The sequence below is a fragment of the Dipodomys spectabilis genome, unplaced genomic scaffold (assembly GCF_019054845.1).
Source record: "Dipodomys spectabilis isolate Male_0828 unplaced genomic scaffold, ASM1905484v1 ptg000215l, whole genome shotgun sequence".
Taxonomy (NCBI): domain Eukaryota; kingdom Metazoa; phylum Chordata; class Mammalia; order Rodentia; family Heteromyidae; genus Dipodomys; species Dipodomys spectabilis.
In genome coordinates, this window is record NW_024870892.1 from 8578862 (window position 1) to 8593977 (window position 15116).

Below are 15116 nucleotides of genomic sequence, written 5' to 3' on the forward strand. Positions count from 1 at the left end.
GTCTTCTGCAAACATTTGGTAATCATGAGAACCATCCAAAAGCGATGGTTCTTCTGATGGCTAAGTGTGTTCAGAAATGGTCACAGCTTGGTTTCATTCACACCTTATTAACCTTAAATCTGAGTCAATCTAAACTTGTGTACTTTTTCAGATTTACAGCTGCTGAATTATTCTATTATGTGGAATATAACTCCACACAAAATGTCCCATTTATTCTTCATTTACACAAAGCTGAACAATGAGTCTCCATCATTAATTCTGCAATCCAAAGTTTTTGAAATTGTAATATTATAAAGGGGATAGAATTCTGAAATAAAACATTGTCACTTTGATCCTAACCAATTCCTCTGATTGTATCATGACCAAATAGAAACAACCAGAGGACTTCATAGGCTGATTTTTTTTGTAGACTGCAAATTAAGTTTATCACAGGAAACCTTATTACAGCCAAATAAAAGCTATGGAGAGGGAAATGGCTTAAATTATTTAAAAAAAAACACTGTCTATAACTGATCCACACAGTGTTTTAAAATGAGAATTGCTTAAGCTGAAACATTAAGTTATTATAACTAGTTTAAAGGTAGAGCAGAGCTGAGCACTGGTTGCTCATGCCTGTCATCCTAGCTACTCGGGGGGCTGAGATCTGAAGATCATAGTTCAAAGCCAGCAGGGGCAAGAAAGTCAGTGAGACTCTTATCTCCAATAAACTACTCTGGAAGTGGGGCTGTGGCTCAAGTGGTAGAGCAATAGCTTTGAGCAAAAAGAAGCTCAGGGTAGGGCAGTAAAGTGATGAGGAGGCCTAAAGAAAGGCAAAAATTCAAAAAGGAAAGGACTGGAAGGGAGAAAAGGCAGAGTAAAGGGGGAACAAGAAGTGAGGGCTAGGCATGCTAGTAGAAGAGAGCTGTTCCTGTGGACAGAGGACAAGTTCTTCAAGCCTTGTTCATCATGTTTTCTTCCCTTGAGGCTAGGATCTTAGTAGGATTCCTCAAAACAGCAACACTGAACTATCACCTGCTAGAGTGGACTATGAGTTCATTTTTCTCTCCATCCCAACCCACTGCTTGGAAGTTCCACTGGCGGGCTTGGGCTCCTCCTGCCCGGCTCCGTGGCAACGGTCATGTGGCCATACAAACAGACTTGCTTCTGCACAGGAGTCTGCTCTTCTCAGACAGAAGCCTACAACCTGAGATGTACAGAGCCCCTGCCAGTGCAGATCTGCAGCGAGCCTGGGAAAAGGCATACCAGGACCACAGGCATAAGGTGAGAGGGCGCCATCGCCTCACACTCACAGTATGCCTCAGGTGAGCCGTGGAGGCAGGCATGGAGATGGAGGGTTGGGAAGACATTTTCCAACAGGGCCCGTCACGTGGGTTGTCATGCAACAAGATCTCACTAAACACAGTTTTTGTGTGCCATCTGCAGCTGCAACATGTTTCTAAAGGACCTACTTTTCCCACACAATAATTGAAATCATAGCAAGAAAGACATGTTAGCTCACTTACGTCAGAATTGCATATACCAAGGGGGACTAAAAGCCAACCTGCACTTTAAAGAGATAGAATATTATTGGCCCATTCATTCATTGCACATATGGACACTGACTGGGATTGTTGCTATGTGGTTTGGCTACCTGACTTTCGGTCTGGACCCTCCATTGGTCATCTGCTAACCAAGTCTGTCTCTGCTATGCCATGTCTGAGCTGATCAAGGCTGGAAGCACTCTTGAGAAAGGGCATCTACAGTGTATGCCTGCAGGGACAGCCTAGGGGCTGAACAAGTCAGGCCCTTCGCTTCAGATGACACCCTGTGGCCAGACTGCAGGTGACACAATGGAGAGTCTTCACTGCTGCCCACGCAGGGCCCCAGCCTCACTTGCTCCTTAATATCTCCGTCCTCCTGCACCCTCCCTGCAAGGCCCACACTGAGCACTTCTCCCTTGCTTTCCCAAGGCTCCATTCCAGCCGCCTCCCCAGAGACTCTTCTCAACCCCTCCTCTAAGAAGCATGCCCCACATTCTCGGGCTCTTTTCTCTGCTATCTCACACCACTGAGTCAGACGCACAGGTTCATGGTTCATGAGCTGTTTTGCCATGTCTGCAAGTGCTGGCCATCTCTGCCACTGCGATGTTCTGAGCCCAGGGTGACCACCTGCTCAGGGGCTGTTACTAGGTAGACAGTGAAAAGGTTGGACATGGCCATAACTACCCGTAAGCACTGCTTCCCTGAACCATCTTCATTATTGAAGATTTCAATTCTAGCTGTCTGTTCTTTTGGATCTGGGACTGGTATAGACTCGGTTTGAGAGAAGCAGTCCATTTCACCCTAGCCTTTGTCAGATACAAAGCTCTTTACCTACGGCATTATAAAACAAAGATGCTTTTAGATGCCCAGTGTGGGAGGTGAGGGCTGAGGGGACAGCGAGGCTTGTGAAATGAAGAGTCACAAGCTTAAGAAGAACAACTTGTAGCCGGGACTCGGGCAGCCCCGTCTGCTCTGGTAACCTAGTTTCTGGAACCAAGTTGAGTTGCTGGAGCATTCAATATGGCTATGACTAGCAGCAGAGTCCAGGCACGAGAGTCCACCACCCCAACCCAAGGCTGCCACCAGGGAGGATGGTGTGTCTCGTCGTGGGGGAATGAAGGGGACCAGAGCCAGTCAGGAAGCCTAGGCACAAGAAGCCACAGTCAAAACGTCAGAAGCGGCCCCTAGAACCTGGGTGCTGGGCCTTGTGCCTATGATCCTAGATACTCAGGAGCTGTGATCCAAAGATCACAGTTCAAAGCCAACTTAGACAAGCAAGTCTGTGATACTCCTATCTCCAGTTAACCAGAAAATTCAACTACTTTGGATAAAAATTAATTTCCCCCACATGAAAAGCTCAAGGGTTGTCAGTTTTTTAAGTGGTCTAGTATCTTCTGCTTGTCTGAGAACCCCTGAAAATGCAAGGGACTTTGATGTAACAAAGACAGAACTGTACCCCAGTTCCCAGTGACATCACTAGAGTGTAGTGCCTCGTTTTTGCCCTGGTACCTCAGCAGATGGTGCCTTAGGGTTTAGCCCCTCTTTCTTATCCTGCCCCTCACTTTCCAGAAGGTACCTCATGTTGGGCTGGCTGTGACTCTCACGAGCCCCTCTGTCCTGCTCATTGCCTCTTTCAGTAATGCCTTCTTTACCTTCCTAGCATTCCCGCTCCAATGTTTTAATAGCAGTCAAGACGCTACTCAGGGCAAACCCTTCAAACTTAAGGCTATATCAGTAAAGCCCAATACAGTCCATTCTGCCATAACAAGACACTGAAACCAGGCAGTTTATGTACACCTCAGACCAGGTGGTTTATAAGCAGTAGGCACTCCTGTCTTACAGCTGTAGATGTGAAAAGATGACCAAGGCCAAGGCACATGATCATCTGGTAAGATGGCTTCTAAGATGGCATCTGGTTGTGGGGTCCTCAATGTGGAGGAGAGGAAAGGTCCAGGCAGCCCTCTGACACCTCTTCAGTAAGGGCTTTAGTCATGCTCATGGGGAAGAAAGCTTCATGATTTCATCACTTCCCCAGAGGTCCAACTCTTAGTCTAATCAGAAGAGGGATGAGGTTTCAGCATGAATTAGGGAGGAACACAACTACTGCAGCATCTCAAACTGAAAAGCAAAGGGAGTGAAGCTGAAAACAAGAAAGCAGAGCATGCAGAGACTGTGAGAGGGGTACAAAAGGTATGACACGCACAGCGACAGTATCAGGAGCTGTAACAGGAGGAAAAGCAATGCTGAAGGCAGTAACAAGTGAGAATTTCCTGCAGATTCACCTTAGACACTACAGCACAGCTTCAGGAGCCTCAGAGGACAAACTCAGAAAAATCAAAGATTAAAAGAAAAAAAATCCCCTCTCACTCTACACTCCCACATGGTATTCAGGCCTTACGTGCAGGCTGGCCGGTGGCCTGGGCTCCTTGGGGAGGCATGCCGGAAAGGGTGTGGCAGTTGTAGACGTTATTGATCAGCACAGGGCCTTTCTAGGGGGACGGCGCCTTGGGTAAGGAGTGAGGGGTCGGCCCAGCCTTTCAGATGCAGCAGCACCCACTTCACCCTCAGTCCCTACTCCATGTCCCCCCTCCCAGAAGGCTGCCTGGCCCTTTCCTCTCTTCCACATTGAAGACCCCACAACCAGGTGCCACCCTACCCAGGCCCGGAGTTCAAGCCCCACAACCAACAAAAAAAGAAAAAAAAAATCAAATACAGTCGGGTGCCAGTGGCTCACGCCTGTAATCCTAGCTACTCAGGAGGCTGAGATTTGAGGATCACAGTTCAGAGCCAGCCCAGGCAGGAAAGTCCTTGAGACTCTTATCTCCAATAAACCAGGAAACTGGAAGTGGCGCTGTGGCTCACATGGTAGAGTGTTTGCCTTGAGCTGAAAAGCTGAGGGACAGTGCCCAGGCCCAGAGTTCAAGCTCCATGACCACCACCAACAAAAAAGAAATGGAATAAAATGTTCAATAGAATCCACAGAGAGCAAATCAGTGAAAGACAAAACTAGGAACCAAGTAAAGCAAAAATGAAAATATGGTAAATAATAAAAAAAAAAAACTAAACCAGCAATCACTTTGGATGTCAGTGGTTTTAAATGCACCAATTAAAATGTTAAGAATTGTTGAATTGAATCAAAAACCAAGATTCAACTAACTGTTGCCCACAAGAAACTCACTCAAATATAAAGATATATAGATTTCAAGTAAATAGATGGAGAAAAATAAAATATGTGAACACCATCAAAAGAAAACAAAAGTACCTGTCATCCTAGCTACTTAGGAGGTTGAGATCTGAGGATTGTGGTTTGGAGCCAGCCAGGGCAGAAAAGCCCCTGTGAGACTCTTACCTCCAATTAACCACTCAAAAACCAGAAGTAGCCCTGTGGCTCAAAGTAGTAGGGTACTAGCCTTGAGCACAAACCTGGAGCAAAAAGAGGCGCAGGGACAGCACCTAGGCCCCGAGTTCAAGCCCCACAACCACCAACAACCACAAAAAGTAGCTATTAATTTTAGGCAGAAATTTCAAAGCCAGGAAAATTATCAGGAAAAAAAAAAAGCATTGTATCATTCCAAAAAAGACATATTATAGTAGGTCAAATTACAAAATGCAAAAACTTCCAAGAAGCAGATGAGTCTAGAGGGTAGAGACCAGATGGGAAAACATATAAAATAGGAGTGGAAAGCTTTTACTAACTATAATTCAAAACCCATAGTGAGGGAAAATTGATAGATTTGACTAACAAAAAAAATTGCATGGCACAAAAAAGCAAGTAAAGAAAAACCCAGTATAAATTAGGGAAAATAATATATCACAAAGACTTACTGTCTTTTTGTTTATTTTGTTTTTCGTTCAGGGGCTTGAACTCTGGGCTGTCCCTGTACTGTTTAGCTCAAGGCAAGTGCTCGACTGCTTGAGCCATAGCGCCACTTCTAGTTTTCTTGTGTTTTATTGGAGATAAGAGTCTCACAGAGTTTCCTGCCCAGGCTTTGAATCGTGATTCTCAGATCTCAGCCTCCTGAGCAGCTAGGATTGCAGGTGTGAGCCACCAGCGCCCGGCTTACTATCTTTATGTATAAAGGTTTTCTAAATATAAAGCCAGGTGTGGTGGTACATGCCTGTTATTCCAGCTCCTCATGAGACAGAGGCAGAATTGGGAGTTAAGACTAGCCTGGACACAGTTACTGAGACCTCAAAAGGGAAGATAGTGTAGGCAAAGATATGGCTTAACTGCCCCAAATTCAATCCTTAGTACCACACACACACACAGATTCTAAACAAACAAAAAAATACATCTGCAAACCATCCCAACTGAAAATACACAAAATTTAAAAAAGTTCACAGAGAAATTTCAAATGGCTATTAATCTATAAAAAGATTTCCAACTTAATCATTAATAGAGAAGTGCAAATTAAACTTATGCTCTAATACTGTTTCTCAACTATGAGATAGGCAAAAGCGTCAATGTTGTTGGTCATGTACTAGGTAAGGGTTTCTGTTACACTGTGCTGGTCAGCATGTAAAATGCATTGGCAAGTGGCAAAATTGAGCAACACCTAGTAAAATTACATACAAATTATCCTTTGCCCTAGCCATCTCAATTCCAAAAATACATTGGCAAAGACACAAACACAAGTTGCAAAAGAGATATTAATTGCAGTGGTTTTTGTAATAGCAAAATTGAAGCCGATCCAAATGTCCCTCAATGGGAGCTGGGTAAATAAATCAGTGTAATTCACATGATGAAATACCATATGCTATAAAGTAATAAGGAGCATATCTATCTATCTACTGCTACCCAGGCATTTCTAGAATGTACCATGCTGTGGTTAGGATGAAGCCTCCTCCAAGTTGCAAGTGCTGAAACAACACTTTTACCACGAGGCACCAAAAGAAGAGCAACTTGATCTGACGGTGGTGCTTTGGTAGTGATCAGATAGTACTACCAGGGAAAAGCCTCGTAACAGAGTACTGGTGATTCAGTAAGAAGAGAGGGGTGGACCAGCATGTAGCTCAAAGCCAGAACCTTTATATAACAACATGTCCTGGACCTTGCTCGCAAGGGAAAAAGGAAAGAAGAGGCGCCACACACACACATGCATGCACCCAGGCACACACACACACACACACACACACACCATATATGCTTTCCTGGTCTCCTGTCACATGATACCTTGTGTTATCTCTTGTCTCTACCAGCAAGAAGGCTACCACTGAATATGGCCCCTGGGCCTTGGACCAAACTCAAAGCCAAAGTAAATCTCTTTCTGTATAAAGTAGACTGCCTCAGGTATTTAATTAGAGTGATGAAAACCTGACAATATATATTATTTAATGAAAAAAGTAAAGAAAGATACATAACATACCGTTATATGCTTTATTTGTCCTAAGTAAAGGGGTGGAAAGGAATATGTTTATATACATTGTATGCACCTACATATAAAAATATGAAAGTAGCTGGGCACTAGTGGCTCATGCTTGTAATCCTAGCTACTCAGGAGGCTAAGATCTGAGGATCACGGTTCAAAGCCAGCCCTGGCAGAAAAGTCCATGAGACTCATCTCCAATAAACTACTAGAAAACCAGAAGTGGTGTTGTGGCTCAAGCAGTAGAGCGCTCGTCTTGAGCTGAAGAGCGAGCCCCAAGACCAACAATATGTGTGTGGGGTGTGTGTGAAGTAGTGAAAATTGGGAGTATTGTCAAGGGAAACCAGGTGAAGGTGGGAGGACCTAGAACTCAAAAAGAGAAGCTTTAGCAAACTTGACTTTGGAACCATGTAAATATTCTATATGGTATAGGCAAAATTAAATTTAAAAATTCAGAAATAGTGATAATGAAATGAACCTCACGGAAGATACAACTGATGCCCTAACCATACTTAGAAAACTTTCCAGTTGCCTTTAAAACCAGAAATTCATACACTTATAGTGAGATTCCCCAAAGACAATGCAATGAAGACATGGAACTGTCCTCAGTGGCCATGCCAGTGATGTTGTGTTGGTACTGCTCCGGTCAGTCTGTTGTGGTTTTTAGATGGGAAAAGGAAATGAGTGGTCCCATTAGTGCAGTTGAACTGAGAGTTTCAGCCAGGGAGAAGGGAAGTGCAGCCATAAGTTGGCTTTCAAGTTGGCTTTCAGGAAGGAACATAGCCCTGAATTGGAAGGACTGACGGACAGTGTCCATACAATGACTGGAAATGCCAAGCTTCTAACAATGCTAGTTCACACCCCTGGCATGCAGGTGTGATCTATGAATGCCCTCTCTCTCTAGACTCACTCATGGATGGGCATGGCTGGCTCCAAGAAGGGATAGAGATCTACATGTAGCCTGCTCTGCCTCCCTTCTGGAAGGCCACTAGCCCTGGAGCCAATGAGGAGACTCTCTCTGGGCAGAGGTAGCAGGAGTTGAATTCACTAAAGAGACTGTAGCTATTGGAACACATCAAACATTGTTATTTTAGAGAATTGCAAATTACAGGCCACTCTAGGCTATATAACAAGACCCTGTTTCAAAAACCAAAAAAAAGTGAATAAAGAGAACCTAGATGAAATTTCTCTAGTAAAAGTATGCTATTAAGCCAGGCTTTTGTGGCTTACATCCATAATACTTGCTACTCAGAAGGCTTTATGAGGATTGTAGTTCAAAGCCAATTTAGGAAGGAAAGTCAGTGAGACTCTGATCCCCAATTAACCACCAAAAAGCCAGAAGTAGAGCTGTAGCTCAAGTAGTAGAGCACTAGCCTTGAGCACAAAAGCTCAAGAAATGACAGTACCCAGTCCCAGAATTCAATCCCTAGGACCAGTTCACACATAAAAAAGTATTTTGTTGTTGTTGGTAGTGGTCGTGGGGCTTGAACTCAGGGCCTGGCATTGTTCCTGAGCTCTTTGGCTTAAGGCTAGTGCTCTACTACTTTGAGCCACAGCTTCACTTACAATTTTCTGGTGGTTAATTGGAGATAAGAGTCTCACAGGGACTTTTCTGCCCAGGTTGGCTTCAAACTGTGATCCTCAGATCTCAATCTTATAGCTAGGACTACAGATGTGAGACACGAGAGCCTGGCCTATGCTTTAGTCTTGCCAAGGGAAAAAAAATGTACCTGAAATTCTAGATGTCAGTTTATAGGAAGCATCGATCATGCTCTCGGTAAAATCCTAAGTGAGGAACTACAGACAAATGGTCTGCTTTCCTAGAAAAATAAATAAAAATAGGAGAAACTACATATTCAAAGAAACCTAAAAGAAATACCCACCAAACACACCGTATAGATTTTTCCATTTGTACTCTAAATCAAGGAATGAACAAGAGAAGAAAGGGAAGGAAGAGGGAGTAAGGTCAGGGATGTGACCAGTGCCTGGATGTTGTTCAAGGAACTATCACCATTTGGGGTATGATCATAGTTTTTAAAAAGATTTCCTATCTGGGCTGGGAAGGTGACTCAGTGGTAGAGCGTTTGCCTCGCATGCATGAGGCCCTGGGTTCGATTCTTTAGTACCACATAATCAGAAAAAGTTGGAAGTGGCGCTGTGGCTCAAGTAGTAGAGTGCTAACCTTGAGCTGAAATGCTGAGGGACAACATGCAGGCCCAGAGTTCAAGCTCCATGACCAACAACAAAAACAAAATTTCCTATCTCTTGGAAACATACATTGAAGACCTGAGGGTGAGAGTTTACGAGACCTTGAGATCACTCTGCTATGGCCTCAGCCGAGGGAAGATAGTGGGCAGAGGTGGGCACAGCCTCACCAAAAGTGACTGTGGTTGGTTTGTTACAGTCTCTATTTTTATCTGTATTTGAATTTTTTTTTTTTTTTGTCAATCGTGGGGCTTGAACTCTGGGCCTGGGCACTGTCCCTGCATACTTCAGTGCAAGGCCAGCTCTCTACCACTGGAGCCACAGCACCACTTCCGGTTTTCTGGTGATTAATTGGAGATAAGAGTCTCACAGAATTTCCTCCCCAGGCTTGCTTTGAACCGTGGTCCTCAGATGTCAGCCTCCTGAGTAGCTAGGATTACTGGCATGATCCACCAGCACCCGGCTGTATTTAAAATTTTTTATACAATAGTTTAAGACACAATTTTGAGTGGGGAAAAAAGACAGAATGGTAATTACAATTAGACATAATTTTCATAAACTTAATAGCACAAAATAGTACAATGAGTTGATTATAGGTTCACTGAAAGTGAGTGAAACTATGAAAAGGGACTGAGGAAATTCAAGCTGGCTTCAGAAAAGGGCTGTCTGAAAGGGGCAGGGAGGACAGAGGATTGAGTGGGATTACAAAAAATGGCTCTTTTTATTTCAAAATATCTTCAGGATTAGAGAACTATTTTAAGTATCATACAAACAATTTCACCTCCCAAATACTGTTACCCGGGTCTTCTGCCTGTGTGTCTATGTCTCTGTGTCTCTCTGACTCTCATTTCCCTCTCTCTCTGTTTCACACACACATACACACATGCACACACACAAACACACATACATTCACTTTCTCTGAACAACTTGAGGACAGGTTGAATATAATACATGTTATCTCAACAATTCACTGTATATTTTCCAAGAACAAACCCATTTTCACATGTAACCACAGCACAATCTTCAGATTAAGGCTATGTGACCACTGATACTTTCAGTTTACTTCCCACTTTCTTAATGAGCTCACTTTGTGGCTCTTCTCCAGCACAGAGTTCAGTGTCACATACCTTCACATTTCCGTAGGACTTCAATCTGCAGTGCCCCAAACCTCTTGTCTGACATTGCATGGGCATATTTTAAGAATACAAGATACTTCTTTCACAGAACTGTCCTGAGTTTGGTTTTCCTCATAAGTAAATGCAGATCTTGCAGCTCCAGATGAAAGCATAAAATGGTGTCAGTCAGCTGAACTTGGGGCCCAAAGATATCTATAGAGTACCTCTAGCTGGGGAGTTGAGATTGACCTTGGACCAGGGTTCGTCCAGTTTTCTGCTGCCCACTTGAGAAGTACCTCCTCAGGCACTGGAAGGCCTTCCTCCTCAGCAACCTGACATTCATTGACTGCACGTTTCCATCAGGAAGCCTGGTGTTCAGTATCTGTAAGAGATGACGTTGGATAAGACCATGTGTTCAAAGAGCTAGGTCAATACAGCTTCTATCATGAAGCAAGCTATACATAACAGTACTGGATTTTAAAATTTCACCTGAATCTTGTACAGATGTTCTTCTAGAAAGCACCACATGGTCATCTCATATTTAAAATGTCACATATATAATCTTCTGATTCTGCCCCAACCCTGCTCACCACATTTCCCTTACCTTGGTGTTACCACTGTCCAAAAGCTGTGTAGGGGCAGGTCTTCCTCTCTCCCTCATCCTAGTCTCTCAGACAGGCTCCATGCCTGCCAACTCCTTCTCTATGGCCCAGCTAGACCACCGTGCCTTGGAACCACCTCCTGTCTCCCATCTTGCCTTCTTCCACACACAGAGATAGTGTTTATGACCATACTGCTGGTCTGCCTTGGTCCCTCAAAGGTTTCAGCTCCTGGGTGTGCTCCACACCACAGGAGTGGGATCCTAGCCTCTCTGTCTTCACAGTCCCCAGTCTACTGTGCTACACACAGGGGTTTGTGTTCAGCCTGTATTGTGTATTTATTACAGTACCAGGGGTGGGATCCAGGGCCTTGTTCATACCAGGCAAGTGCTCTCCTGCTCATTTTTACCCCAAATCCCACACGGTCATTTTAGATGGGCTTTGGGTGGCCACGGTTCCTAATGTTGTCATCTTCAGATCATCACATCAGCTAATACACTCTGGTAGTAATGTCCTAGAACATGAGAGATTCATAATATATTATAATATATACTCTCCTGCATGGAAAATCCTAGTTTAAAATCAACGTTTTCTAGTAATGGTACATCTTTTTTGTTTTTAACCGAGACTGGGAGTCGAACTCTTGATCTAATGTTTTCACTCATTGGCTGATGGTCTACTACCTGGGCCACGCCTCCAATCCTGTGGTACATCTCCTAACAGGAAACTCAGCAGGTGCGGCTTTGTAACCAGTGCTGAAATTATCGCCCTGAAGACATCACTAGGCTCAGACAGCACAGCAAGGCAGGGGAAAAGACATGGCCTCCTGCAGGAAGGGTTCCAACCAGGCAGGCAGGGAGGCAGGCCCTGTTTTTAGTACTTAAAGAGTCCTTTCTCTACACCCACTTGATTCTTTTATCTAACGGCACAGTGTGGGACCCTGTCTGAGGGCTTCCTGCTCCCCTCAGGGGGACATTCTATTCTGAGTTAAATCATGAACCTCAGTTGGAGCTTTCAACCATGGGCTGATATGGAATCTTTGACACCATGAGCAATTATGTCCCAGTGCTAATAGCTCAGAAGCTGCACACCTAAGTTTGTTTACCTGCTGAAACCGCCCCTGGAATCTCACTTCTCACTTTGTGCCACAGGTGCAGAATGCCCAGCCACTGGTGGACACCCGTGCACCACCAACTTTCAGCCACCTGCACCTGAAGCTCAAGAGGCTGAAGGTACATGATTAATCATGCTGCCCAAGGTCTTAGCGCCCCCCAAGACCCAGGGATGCGGGTAGGGAGACAGAGTCTCTAGTTAAAGACAACTGTAGGCTTGGTGGTCAGCTGATACAGTCCTACCCCAGTTGAAATATTGGGTAATTACACTGGAACCTTCTAGATCCTCAAGCTGAATCATCATGCCTCACCTTCGGGCAGTGCTATTTCTACAGGGAAGCTTCAGAAAACACACTTCCTTTGAACTAAAACATTTGGCTGCTCAGAATGCTTATTCTTGAGCTTTAGGCTGTTCAGCAAGAGTGAGACCTGGGTGGCATATTCCGGCAAAGCCTCCACGGCACACTGAGACATCCTTCTTACATGGCTAGGAACAATGGGGAATGGCCTGAACACAAGTACAGCCCATTTTGAGCAAACCCAAAGGTCAATGTATTTAAAAGTGACACATTATTTTCTCTGGGCCCAAAGACCCTTCTCTTCAGAACAATGCTAAATATATCTCTTTTAAAATATAAAATCATTTCAATATTAATGTGACTACCTAGTTATCAGTTTGGGAAAGTGGCATCATTTTGGAAGATGCTGTAGCTCCTCACTGCTGCAAATCCACAGCACAGTAGCACCAGCCCCTGGTTGTGGCATGCCGGCCGCCGGTGAGGCTAGGGGACCTGCAGAGGACAGTCAGGAGAACTGTGCTCCGAAGCCTGGGCTCCTCAGGGATCTCCATGTCTGCAGCTGGAGGAGGAACGGCTGTCTGTCATCGACAGGGACAATCGCCTGCTTCTGCAGAAGGTGGCCTCTGCTATGCGGAACAAGAGACAAACTGACAGCAGAATCATCTCCAGAAATCAGAGGTAACTGAGAGGCCAGCTATGAGGGTGGAGCGAGGCAAGGTGTACTGTCCCCTCCACCCCAGGATGAAAGCAGGGAGTGCTCCGGCAGCGGCCCCCGAGTGCAAGCCATCTTCAAAACCCTGGGCTTCAAGGCCCCTAGAAGATGGGAACCCAAGGTGACAATTACCCTGACCTTGTACCTGTTGCACATACCATTCAATGAACTGCTGGACTCTTCATTCTTACCAGGACCTAGTGAGGTAGAGTGGTTGTGTTCCTTCCTTCGCACATGGGGGAACTGAGGCATAGGGTGCCTGCAGAATTTAGCCAAGACTGCAGTCAGACCTTGGTGAGTGCAAGGTGTTCCCAACCTTGCTCATTCAGCAGTCCACAAGCCATCATTTTGCTCATTGTGTGGCATCTATAACTGAGACATACCTCCAACGCCAAGCCATCATTTTCCACAACCAGCAGGTCTACGTTCTTCCTTGTCTGTCAAGGAGAGTAAAGACGTGCACAAATCCCGAAAGGGCCTGGGCCACTTCACATCAGCCAGACTGTGGTGCTGATCCTGTTCTCTAGCAACCCCTGCTTTCCCTGGTGTTGACTTTGGCCCTTTGGCAGAGGAGAGAAGTGGACCTTCCTGCTTCCTGTCCCTCCACACCACCCTATGAACACTAGCACATGTCCCCTGTTCTTGTGGCCTCAGCCCTAACCCAGCTTACTAGTTGTCCTTCCCTTTAAGGGTGGGGCCCAGAGACAAGGGTGGTGGTAAGGGAGGCTTTCCTTCAGAAACACTTGCATTTTTTTTTGTCTGTTGTGGGGCCTGAACTCTGGGCCTGGGCGTTGTCCCTCAGCTCTTCAGCTTAAGGCTAGCACTCTACCACTTGAGCCACAGTGCCACTTCTGCTTATATTCACCGTATGTTGCCATGACAAGCCTAGAGAGTGAGAGTTTCTCTTCTGTAAGAGCCAGGCTCATGCTCCATCTGCTGGCTCCTCTGTGTCCAGTCTATTTGCTGCTGACTGAGCCACTGGAAGACACACATTGTTTAAGTACAACTATCCCTCTCTTTGTGCCCCAGTGCCCTTCTTAGTAGAGAAAGATCCAGAATGTTCTTCCAGGCTGGTTACCTCTTATTCAACTTCAATCTCAGCTCAGTGTTGTGCTCCAGGAGACTTGACCCCACTCAAAATAAGGCTCCCTGCATATCACACATACTTGTAGTTGTGTGTGTGTGTGTGTGTGTGTGTGTGTGTGTGTGTGTGTGTATGTGTGTGTGTTTGCCTATTTACCATCTGTTTTCACACCAAGCATGAGACTGGTACCTGTAGGAACTTTCTCTATTCTGTTCATCACTGTTCTGTTCATCATGCACACCTATGTTCTGCACAAAAGCTTACTGTGAGTACTCAGTAAATGTTTGCTGAGTGGCTGAATAATCGAATGAGGTCACCAAGGACTCACAGTTCCCAAATCCATCAAACCGTTTTCCTTTTTAAAGCATAAAAATAATTTTCTTGTTTTTCCTGATCATACACAGAAAGTAGAAAGAAATTTTAAATTACCTATATTTGTATTTTCCAGTGGTGTGTGTATGTGTGTGTGTGTGTGTGTGTGTGTGTGTGTGTGTGTGTGTGTGCCGGTGTACATGGTTCTGAGGTTTGAATTTAGGGCCTTGCTTTTTCTAAGCAAAATCTCTACCACTTGAGCCACAACCCCAGCCCTTTCTGGCTTCCTCAGGTTTCAGATAGGGTCTTGTTTTCTGCTCATATCCCTGGGTCTGTCCTCCCTTCCTTGCTGGTGGCCTCATTCTCCTTTTGAGACTCTGCCCGGCATCTCTTCCTGGAGCTACCTCCACCCACATCCGTGGGAGGACAAGCACCTTCACCTCACCTTATGAGCCTTCCTGCCTCCTGAGACTGGGTTGAACAGGTTTGTTTGAGGTTTGTTTCCTGGGTTAGCGAACAGCAGCCACACACATGGCAGCCACTACTTGCCCTGTGAGTGCAGAGCTGCTATTGTAACTTTCAGCCTGTCACGAAAGGCATGAGTTCTCTTCTGAAGTCTTCCCAGGGAGAAAAGAAAACAAGAACTTCACAGAATGCAAAAAGAAAACAAAGTCATATTAGAGAGAATCACAAATGCACAGCCACGGTACAGAGCACAGAGATGGTGGAGGACTTGGACTCCAAATGAGAAGCTTGGGGACACAGTCACAAAACACCCTCAGAAACTTCAGG

General features: G+C 45.1%; 1 protein-coding gene across 1 annotated transcript; it reads left to right on the top strand.

The window, feature by feature from the left end:
• The first annotated feature begins 1188 nt into the window (after positions 1-1188).
• Positions 1189-12898, top strand: Cfap97d2 (CFAP97 domain containing 2). The gene is made up of 3 exons (XM_042697007.1): positions 1189-1260; positions 11957-12037; positions 12776-12898. Exons 1-3 carry the CDS (start codon positions 1189-1191, stop codon positions 12896-12898), a joined length of 276 nt encoding a protein of 91 aa, XP_042552941.1.
• The last annotated feature ends 2218 nt before the right edge of the window (positions 12899-15116 follow it).

Coding starts and splice junctions, on each gene's coding strand:
- Cfap97d2 (XM_042697007.1), top strand. CDS start 1,189: ATGTACAGAGCCCCTGCCAGTGCAGATCTGCAGCGAGCCTGGGAAAAG. Junction 1,261..11,956: donor ACCAGGACCACAGGCATAAG/GTGAGAGGGCGC, acceptor TTTGTGCCACAG/GTGCAGAATGCCCAGCCACT. Junction 12,038..12,775: donor TGAAGCTCAAGAGGCTGAAG/GTACATGATTAA, acceptor CCATGTCTGCAG/CTGGAGGAGGAACGGCTGTC.